The following is a 10,741-nucleotide window of genomic DNA, read 5'->3' as shown; positions in this document are numbered from 1 at the left end:
CAAATCCTGTGAGAGAGAGTTGAGTGTTGGGGAGACTATCATTTGAATCAAAAGAGCAAGGAGTTCATCATCAACACACCATTTGTTACTTCTTGGAGAGTGGTGTCTCCTAGATTGGCTAGGTGTCACTTGGGAGCCTCCGACAAGATTGTGGAGTTGAACCAAGGAGTTTGTAAGGGCAAGGAGATCGCCTACTTCGTGAAGATCTACCGCTAGTGAGGCAAGTCCTTCGTGGGCGATGGCCATGGTGGGATAGACAAGGTTGCTTCTTCGTGGACCCTTCGTGGGTGGAGCCCTCCGTGGACTCGCGCAACCGTTACCCTTCGTGGGTTGAAGTCTCCATCAACGTGGATGTAGGATAGCACCACCTATCCGAACCACGGGAAAAACAACCGTGTCTCCAATTGCGTTTGAATTCTCCAAACCCTTCCCTTTACATTCTTGCAAGTTGCATGCTTTACTTTCCGCTGCCAATATACTCTTTGCATGCTTGCTTGAATTGTGTGATGATTGCTTGACTTGTCCTAAAGTAGCTAAAATCTACCAAGAACTAAAATTGGGAAAAGGTTAAGTTTTTATTTGGTCAAGTAGTCTAATCACCCCCCCTCTAGACATACTTTCGATCCTACAAGTTAGCATGTCTCTTTCCTGCTTAGCCACTTCTGCCCGTCATGACGCGTCGCTTGCACCTCTCGTTGGCGCCTCTGGTGCACGTCGTCGTACGTGGATAGCCAACTCGCTCAGGCCATCGATTCTTGGTCCTCGCCCGTGCCCTCCCGTTCTGGCCCTCGATGGTGGCCACTCGATTGCCTCGCCCCCGCATGCCCTGGTTTCCGAGGGTTCGGATGGTGGTTTGCATGCTGCGGGGCCTGCTCCATGCAATGGCGCGGCTGAGTGCAATCAAGTGCTCGGCAGCCTTCCCCTGCTAAGCGCTCTTGCCCTGCAAGCGCCACCCCCTCCTGGCCAATCGCGCGCTGTTCTTAGCTCCAACAACGCCGGGTCTGCTGGTCACGCTTCTGTTGACTCCCCTTCTTCCTCCTTGTCTATGGATGGTTGCACTCCATACAAGGACGCGTTGATCTCTCCTGTTGCTAGACCTTCGCCTGTAGTCTCGCACGCCACGCCAAATCCTCTTTTTATATTTGGTAAGCCTAAAGACTTGCACAAACGCTGCTTCCGCTGCCTTTCCTATAGCCACCATCGGCGTGATTGCCGGGATCCGATTGTCTGCTGGCGGTGTCGCTTGGTTGGCCATGACCGCTTTCAACGCCCTTTGCGCTTCATGCGACCTCCCAAGCGCAACCCTGCATCCTTAAATCCCCCTGCCCTTGCGTGCCTTCAGCATTCACCTCCTCTCGCCTCTCCAACCTGCTCTACTATCCTCGCGCCCCCTTCCAGCTCCTCTCCTCTGACCCCTGCGGCCATGGATCCTGTTGTGCATGGCCGCCCCACCTCCATCGACGTTCACTACCCTATGGTCGCCGATTAAAACTCCCTCGTCTTCCTTGTCAACATCACCCCTCCCAGGCCTGCCTTCCTTGCTTGGCTCCGGAGAGTTTTCCGCCACCACCTTGGCATCACGGCCATCCGGTTCGCCGGTTGTGCAGTGGGCACTGTCTTTGTAGTTTTCCAGCGGGAGGCCGAGCAGGTAGCTGCTATGCGGGCTAGCCCTATCTGCTTGGACAACCGTTCAGTCTGGATACTGCCGCACAATGCGGGTGACAATGCCTTCTCCTTCTCCTATCGTCACGTTGTGAGCCTCTCCTTGGAGAAGATGCCGCTGGAGCTTTGGAACAGGCAGGGTGTGGCGGCTAGTGTCGCCAGCTTCGCCAACCTTTTCAGGCTTGAGCACGCCTGCCTCCATGGCAGTGAGTTCTCAAGTATCTTCATGCTTGTCAAGGTGGAAGCTCTACATCATATTCCACACCACCTCACTTTCCACCGTGTTGACGGCAACGACATCTACGCTGATGTCCTCATCAACGAGATCTGGGACGTGACCCGTTCTCTAGGAGCCCCCACCGCCCCACCACGGCCGGCCGGCCATGTTGGGGAGGAAGGCATCGGCGGATCGCGTCATCCTACTTCGTCAAGGCAAGGGCACGCCCACCCTAGATCCTCCTTCGATCTCTCGAAGGGAGGCGAAGGAATGACGGACCGGGCTTTCAGAGCTTTTTTGCATCCTCACATGGCATCCGTTGGCGACTGCCTAGCCATGCTCAAGATCGCCGTCAAGCCCAAGCTGATCAAGCCCTCTCCTTTCTCCATCCCCACCATGGCTCAGATCGGCCACGAGGATGAGGCACGTCTCTGCCTTCACTCCTCGTTGCTGGCGGCTGACGTGCGGGCGCCGCGGGCGGTCGTCTCCTTTGATCCTGAGGAGATGAGTTTCTCCTTCAAACTAGAGCTCAGCTCCCGCCGAGCGGTGCATGGCTCCATTCTGGTGTGGCCGCTGATGGTGGATGACGGATCCTTCCCCTGCTTCAATTACCTCACGGTTTCCTTGGCACGGGAAAGTTGCAGGTCTCTGCTGTTTAAATTCTGGCCCAAGTTTTTTGACGGCAGTCTGTGCTCCCGCACTCTGCCGCTACTGCCCTTTGTCGAAAGCAAATATCCCCCAAAGCCCAACGCCCCCTCCAGCCTGCTGCTTGCTGTCGGCCCGCTCCTCTCTTCCTCGGAGGAGTTGCTTATCCCAGTTGCAGCCCACTTCCCAGCCCAAGCCCACTTTCAAGCACATCAAATCCTAACCACCCGGCCCATCTGCATGCGGCTTGCCAGCCGTGTCCCATGGCCTGAGCCTGGCACGCTCCCCTGCGGTCAAGCCTCCCCTGTTGTGGCTACTGATCTCAAGCATGGGGCGTGCACTGCGCTTCCCCCGCACGTTGCCACAGTGTTCTGTAGCTGTCGCGATCCGCCTCTTCCACCCGCTGTCGGCGACCTCCACGATGCTCCGCCTGCCCTGCAGCTGCTTCCTCCTATTGGGTATGCGCCTGCTCAACCGCGTGCCGTGGGCTGCCGCGCGCTCGATCTCAACGTCCAGCCTGTTGTTGCTGATCTAGAGATGCAGGGGGCAGAGGATCCGCCATCTCCAGCTGCCGTCCAGCGGGCGGCTGCGTCATCCCCCAGGCGGAGTCCGCGCATTCGTAGCGCGTATGAAGGCATGCGCATGGGCTCTGTCGAGCGTGCGTCCAAGCGAAAGGCGGTGGCTTCTGAGTCCGAATCAGGCGGCGGCGCTCCCCGCAGATCCGGCTCCTCCTCCTCGCGCCGCAAGAAGGCGAAAGTGGGGGCTGGCCTCCTGGAGCTGCCCCTTGCGGCAACTCCGGCACCGCTGACCAGGGGCAAGCTGAGGCTAATTGCAGATCAATGTGGCCTCAACGCTGCTACCATCGTTGACCAAGTCAGGGCCTGGGCTGCTTACACTGACGCGGCGGCCTCCTCTGCTTCCAGCGACTCCTCTGCTTCCTCTGTGCGTGTCCTCGACAACCCCAATGTGCAGTTCTCCAACCTATGCCGCTGTATGCCTTTGGGCTTGTCAGTTCAGTTACGTTGCTGTCTTGCTTAAGCTTCTGTTAGTCTGCATTGTTCTTCTTCGTCAGTTTGCTAGCTGTTGTCAGTTGTTCTTCGTCTGTGTGTGTGTTCTAGAGTATGTCATGATCTGCATCAGGTTGTGTTATGTGAGTCGTCGGTTGTATCAGCTTCTATCAATTCAATCAATGTTTTACCTCTCTTGCATCCACTCAAGCATGCATCTGTGTTGCTGTTTCTTTCCTATGAGTGGTGTGCTCTCCTTTACACTATGAAGATCCTAAACTGGAATGTACGCGGCCTTGGTGATGATGAAAAGTGCTCACTGGTTCGTGATGTTATAACCTCTTGCTGCCCTAGTGTTGTATGCTTGCAGGAAACAAAGCTGCCCTCTCTCTCCCTCTTTAAACTGCGATCTTTTCTGCCCGCATCGTACAAGGATCATACTGCCATGCCTTCGGATGGAGCTGCTGGTGGAATCTTGGTTGCCTGGGATTCTAGTAATGTTACTGGCCAGCTCGTGTGCGCTCACCGGTACCATGTCACTGTCAGATTGTCATCAGCAACCTCTGCCAGCTCCTTTCTGCTTACTGTTGTTTATGCTCCATGCTCGGGCAATGATCGGGCTGTGTTCTTTGAAGCAGTGTCTAGTGTTGCAGTAGAGCCAGGTTTGCCTTGGATAGTGCTGGGCGACTTCAATATGTATAGTTTTGCTCATGAAAAGTCCCACGGTCATATCAACTGGAACCTTATGGAGATGTTTAATGGCTGGGTCAGGAAGCACGGGTTGGATGATATCCAGGTTGACAATAGGTTGTTCACTTGGTCCAACAAAAGATCCTCCCCCACTCTTGTCCGGCTGGACCGAGTTCTTGTGAACGCTGCCTGGAATTTAAGTTTTCTGCATACTTCTACTTCTTGTGTGCCTGCTACAACTTCCGACCACACACCCATCTTGGTTCAGTTCCAGACTGAGACGACCAGAAGCAAGCTGTTCAGAATTAAGAACCATTGGCTTCAGATGGAGGAGTCCAGGAGCATTATACAAGACTGCTGGTCACGGGGCACCAGGAGTATTTCTTCTTCTGCATCGCTCATCAACTTTAAGATGAGATGGATCCCGGGCTGCCCTACGACAATGGAGCATACGACAGTCCAGCTTCAAGGCACTCATTGCAAACAATAAACACGTGATCAGCTATTTGAATGCTGTTGAGGAAAGGAGGCTGCTGTCTATGCTTAAAGTAGTTCTCCGTGAATTAGCTTCTGCTAGGGCGGAACAACTGATTTTGTGGCAGACTGCTCTGTGGCGTCGTCGGGCCAAGCTGCGCTGGTGTGTATCCGGTGATGAAAATAGCCTTTTCTTCCATGCAGCGACAAATTGTCAGGCAAGAAGAAATAAAGTAAAGGTTCTTTTGCACGATGGTGTGCAGTACTACCAAAATGACCAGAAGCTCAGCTTGGCTGCCGCCTACTTCACCGATATCTTGGGCCAGCCCGCTCTTTCTATGCCAACAGTCCAGCTCAACGACCTGTACAGCTCCGTCGACCTCTCCGAGCTAGCTAGTGATTTCTCTTGGGCAGAGACTGTTCATGCTATTGACAGTGCACCCAACAATAGAAGTCCGGGCCCAGATGAGTTCACTAATGAGTTTTACAAGGCGTTTAAGAATTTGTTAAAGGATGACCTGATCCAGTTTTTTTGAAGATTTTCACGCCAACCGCGTCGCTCTCGACGGTATCAATTCTGCTTTCATCACGTTGCTGCCGAAAACGGATACACCGTTGGAGATGTGCTATTTCCGGCCCATTTCTTTGGTACACATAGCTCCTAAGTTGGTGTCCAAAGTCATGACAAACAGATTGCAGAGGCGCATACCAGATTTGGTGCACTCCTTGCAGTCAGGGTTCATGAGAGGACGCTCTATTGTGGAGAATTTTGCTCTAGCTGCTGAAATGATACAAATAGCACACAAGCAGAAGTTACCTGTCATTGCTCTCAAGCTGGATTTTCGCAAGGCTTTCGATTCTGTCAGCTGGGACTGCCTTACACAAATCTTGAGCATCAGGGGCTTCCCTGCTAGGTGGATACAGTGGATCCATGCACTCCTTTCAACGGAAGCTCTAGAGTACTGATGAATGGTGAGGTGGGTGCTCCCATCCATGCAAAGCGGGGCTTTAGGCAGGGTGACTCCATATCACCATACCTCTTTATACTGGTTGCTGATGTGCTACAAAGATTATGTTGCTTGCATTTCCAGAGCGGCAACCTTTTGCATCCGCTCGGGTCTGATGATCTCTTTCCAGTGCTACAATATGCGGATGATACGATGATTATCTTCCAGGGCAATGTGCAGCAGGCTACTGTGATCAAGCACATCCTAACTGCTTTCTCAGACTTCTCTAGGTTGTCCATTAACTTCCACAAAAGCACCCTCGTGCCGGTTTGTGTTGCTGCGGAGGTGGCTACTGAGATTGCTAGTACGCCGGGCTGCCCGATCTCCTCCTTTCCATGTACTTACCTGGGGATGCTCCTCTCTCTACACAAGATCAAGCATGGCATGCTACTCCCGGTTATTCACAGAGTTGATCGTCGTCTATCTAGTTGGCTGGCCACCTTTCTCTCATGGGGAGGGCGTCTCACGCTCATTAACTCGGTGCTGGCAGGCATACCAAGTTATTTCATGACTTGCTTTCCCTGGCCTAAGGAATCAATTAGCAAACTGGAAGGCCTCTTTCGAGCTTTTTTCTGGCAAGGCAGGAACAACATCAAGGGTGGTCAGTGCCTGGTGGCTTGGGATAAGGTGGTGCTGCCCCGTGCCAATGGTGGTATGGGCATCAGAGATTTACACGCCCATAACCGGGCTATGCTTTGCAAGTTTGTAGCAAAAATCCTCCAATCCTCAGACATCTCTTGCTACCGTTGGTTTGCGTCACAATACTGCAAGACCAGTGTACCCTTGAGCAGCAACCACAAAGATACGGCCATATTGAAAGGGTTTAAGGGCTGCATTCCTTTGGTCCTGTCTTCCTCTCGCTGCTCTACGGGCAGCGGCTCTCATGTCTCCTTTTGGCACGACCAGTGGTTGGAAGTTGGCAGGCTGAGACACCTCTTTCCGGTCTTATACTCCTTCGCTCGCAACCAGGATTGTTCGGTTAAGTCCCAGTTCACAATGGAAGGTTGGAATTTGTGTCTCCACCCAAATCTTTCCCAATCGGCGACTCAAGAGTTGCTCGCCTTGGATCATTTACTGGAAAATATTACCCCTGCCTCTACGCTCCTGGACACCCGAGTTTCTTCGATGGCTGGCAGCAGGCTCAGCACAGGCTTTTTCTACAGGTTGCTCACCTTCCGCGGCTTGCGTTGGGCTCCCAATCAGTGGGTTTGGGATCCCATTATACCACTAAAGCATAGGGTGTTCTTGTGGCTTGTCTTCTGGGGGCGTTTGAACACAAGAGACAATATGGCTCGGAAGGGCTGGTCAGTGGCTGCCTCTGACGCTGGATGCGATCTATGCCCAGCCCTTGAATCGGTTGATCATTTGTTGCTTCGATGCCGTCCGGTCAACACCATCTGGCACAGGCTCCTGTTGGGTCCTTTGGCTCTGCACTCCCCTGTTATTCAGACTTTCGTTCGTCAGGCAGCGGATCAGCTTGCTTTCAAACATAAATGGAATGTTGCTTTTGCGGCTTGTGCAGTCACCGTCTGGCAAGCTAGGAATGATAGAGTTTTCAACAATAAGTGCTGGACGGAGCCATATCTTAGTTCCATGCAGCTGATTTGCTATGTCTTTGGTCCAACAGAGCTAGAAAGCAGCGAGACAAAGATAACCTGCATTATTGGGCTAATTTGATTGACGGCTAGGAGAGCTTCCTTTCCTTTTCTCTTCTTTTTCCTTTGCCTTTTGGTTTCTCTCTCTCTTGTTCTAGGCTGCTTGTGGCCTTGCACCCTGGTGCATCACACAAGCCATGTAACCGAACCTTCCGAGGCCATGTGCCTGTTTTGGAAATATAAGGTAGGCCTTGAGCCACCTTCTCATTTTCAAAAAAAAAAAGTACTTGGACAAACGAGTCACACATTTTACAATATATAGAATAGTCCATTCAAATGACAAAATAATAGAAATGTATAAAAATCCATAAACATACAAGAGAAGCAATGACATAGTATGACGCAAGAAAGCCCACTCCAATATGCAAATAGATTAATGAAGTGTGACATTGTTGCCTTCCAAACCAGCCACCAACTCACCATCCTGAGTAACAAGATCAAAGGAAACTGTTGACATTGTTGCCTTGAAGAAACCAACGGCTTCTGTCTCATTTAAAAGTGGCGTACCTTTGGAAAAAGCAAAGCAGTCACACCACTGGCCACAATCATCAATCCATCATGCCTTCGCGACCGACAGAGTCAGCATAGCTAATCCGGCATGCTCTTGCTGCAGCAAGCTTGCATCCAGGCTCCAGCGCCGCTCCGCGATCCTCACGAATTCGTCCATCACATCCCCAAAATGTTGCACGACTATCTGTTCGTACACGGCTCTTATCTGGTTGGCGATCCAGCTTGGGGTGACGAGTGCACTGTCTAGGTCGCTTAAAAAGTCATGCACCAGAAACTCCTTGATGGAAAAGGAGCCCTCTTCTTGGATGATCTCCCTTAAATCTTCCTTTGAAGGTCCATAGACTGGCACGTAGAAAGAATCAAACTTTTCCTTGTCGATTACACCCTGTCGGTCATCGCGAAAGATCGATTACTTGTGCCTTCGTCAGCAAATGATAAAATTCTATGCCAGAAAAACTAAGAAATTGTACCTCTGAGGCCATAAGGCTTAGAACCTGAGCAAGGATGTCCCAGATGTGAAAGGGGGCGATGCCATCAGAATGCCTTCCTATAATGGAAACAACCATCTGGCCTCCCGGGACTAATTCTTTGGCTCTCAGTTCCAGGAAATGTCTGAAGTCCTTCCTAAACTGCTGTGCATAAGCCTCAAGGACCATAGGGAGCTTTTCACGCCTAACATGCTCATCAATGTAGAAAGCCGGGATCTGGTTCCTCCTTAGAACTTCAGGAGCCTGTCAAGATCAAGCTAGATTTTGCTTATAGAATTAGCAAGTTAATGCAGCGGATCCATCGAGCAGTGTCACACTCACACCTTTGAGAGCCAGTGCAGGCTACTGGACGAGCACACAAGATGCACTGAGCTACTGGTGAAGAGCCTCTCATAAAACGACCCCGGTGCGACTCCCGTCACGACAACAGGGTCGTTAATTCGACGGAGTGTGACAAGGCTCTTCACCACTGTATTGAAGTCGTTGTCAGGCAAGTCGTTGAGGAACACGCATAGCTCCGGTGGTGGCTGCTGGAACTGAAGACAGTAACCATGGATCGCCTCGACGGCGACCGATACCAGTGCCAGCGCGTTTGGGCCAGAGGAGCAGCCCAAGTCCGCGATCACCATTGTTTCAGGTAACAAGGTGCTGCTGCTGCATAAGTCTATGATGGCCCTTTCTATCAGGAGCTTCATCCTGTTCTGCTGAGCATTCTGCAGTCGATTTGAACTTCTTCAGAAAATCTATTACTATAATCTTTCAGCTAAATAGCATGCTTCTTGACTTCCTCATTTCTTCTTTTGAATTTCACGAATATAGTTATATTATAAACTCCCGCAAAAACAAAAACAAAAACTATATTATGAACAAGTTCCTGATGGACAGTTTTGAGAAGCCAAGTGTCAAATAATAGCATACCTGAATACCAGAGTTGCGAGCATAACTTCTTTCCCCTTGTCCTTGGTTCATATGCACCATCTGCTTGGAGGCCATGGCTTTGGTTAGAACGAGGCTAACCTCCAGAAAACCTGATAGAACCAGATTAGGAAGCCTCAATTCTTATTTTCCATCTGCTATCTGGGGATGGCTGCTTACCCATCTTAAGCCAGACAATAGAAAGATTGATTCAACGATTAGGTAACATTCAAAGAAGGATAAGGATATTACAATATTTAACAACCAGTCAATAGTAGTGGTTGTTTTAGATGAGCAGACTTGTTATTTTAATATGGTTACATTGAGTTGGCTCTTCCACGTGGGCTTAAAAGTCAAAAGCAAACATTTCAGACATTTTAGAACATCACAGGCACATTTTTTCTGAAGCTGGCAGAAAGAAAAACTGAAACTCACATTTTATTCTTACTGAGAGTGGTATTAAAATCTTTTTTATACAGTGGCTGCACAGTGGAGTTTTTTTTGCTAATGCTTATTTGCTTAATGCTTCCATACGATGCTTGATGAACACAAGCAAGTGCACACTGCGTAGATAATGCGAATACATCAAGCAGCCAAATAATGAACTACCAAGTGATCTTCAAATAATAACCGGGGAAATGGTGCAGGTGGTCAATGCTATGGATAAGTCTTAAGTGTGACGTTGTACAGGGATGGCATTGCGTTTTTGGCCATTATTTGGTTAAAAAGTTTTGGTAGCGTGTAAAGAACATTCACACTGCATAAAGTTTGCCCAAGCAAAAGGACATCTATTTGAAGAAAATGTGAATGAGGTGATATGAATCAATCAAGAGCCAGAGCTGAAGAGTGGTGCGAAAATTTTGGTCAACTTTCTACCCTACGGAAGGCACGGTCCAAAGTCTTCGATGTAGAAGGATGATCTTGTTAGAATATAGTTTGGGTTTAAAGATAGAGATAAGGAGTAGATCGACAGGTTTAAACCATGTATTACTTATCTTGTACTCCAAGTCTCTACCCCCTCATGTATTCTATATATATACCCCATATGAGGGTCAAGTCAATATACAACCACAATATTCATCCATCCTACAATTTTCACATGGTATCAGAGCGGTTAGTCTCACGACGCCGATCCTAGGACTTCCCACCAATTCCGCAGCGCGCCGCCCCTGGGGAGATTAATGTTCTCTCCCCAGGGGCGCGGCACCCGATCGATCAAAGATTGAATCGGTTCCATAAAATAGATATTTTTCAATTTCTAAATTTCATAGTAGATTGGTTTAGCTTAGCCACCAAATAAACCCAACGATCTTCAAATCTGGTGATAATCAGTGTGAGATCCATCCTCGTGCGCCTCCAGCGGATCTACATTGACACACGGCCGGCGCCGCTCCGATCTGCGGGACACCTTCAAGCGACACATTATCGTCGACACGCCGCTGCGATGCCATTACCGACACTTCATCGCCAA

At 50.1% G+C, this 10,741-nt stretch overlaps 1 protein-coding gene across 1 annotated transcript; it reads right to left on the bottom strand.

The window, feature by feature from the left end:
- Positions 1 to 7,591: 7,591 nt before the first annotated feature.
- On the bottom strand, positions 7,592 to 9,476 carry LOC125549195 (inactive anthranilate O-methyltransferase 1-like). The gene is made up of 5 exons (XM_048712663.2): positions 9,274 to 9,476; positions 8,679 to 9,068; positions 8,338 to 8,598; positions 7,865 to 8,252; positions 7,592 to 7,781 (listed from the first exon to the last, which is right to left on the bottom strand). Exons 1-4 carry the CDS (start codon positions 9,346 to 9,348, stop codon positions 7,914 to 7,916), a joined length of 1,065 nt encoding a protein of 354 aa, XP_048568620.1. The 5' UTR covers positions 9,349 to 9,476; the 3' UTR covers positions 7,592 to 7,781; positions 7,865 to 7,913.
- Between the last annotated feature and the right edge of the window lie 1,265 nt (positions 9,477 to 10,741).

This window comes from Triticum urartu, chromosome 3A (assembly GCF_056163025.1).
Source record: "Triticum urartu cultivar PI428250 chromosome 3A, HENAU_Tu73, whole genome shotgun sequence".
NCBI lineage: Eukaryota > Viridiplantae > Streptophyta > Magnoliopsida > Poales > Poaceae > Triticum > Triticum urartu.
This window is presented reverse-complemented; position numbering and strand designations above follow the sequence as displayed.

Excerpts from the sequence above, each read along its gene's own strand:
- LOC125549195 (XM_048712663.2), bottom strand. The coding sequence starts at position 9,348 with ATGGCCTCCAAGCAGATGGTGCATATGAACCAAGGACAAGGGGAAAGA. Across the intron at positions 9,069-9,273 it reads CTCGCAACTCTGGTATTCAG|AATGCTCAGCAGAACAGGAT; the intron begins GTATGCTATTAT and ends AATCGACTGCAG. Across the intron at positions 8,599-8,678 it reads GCCTGCACTGGCTCTCAAAG|GCTCCTGAAGTTCTAAGGAG; the intron begins GTGTGAGTGTGA and ends TGATCTTGACAG.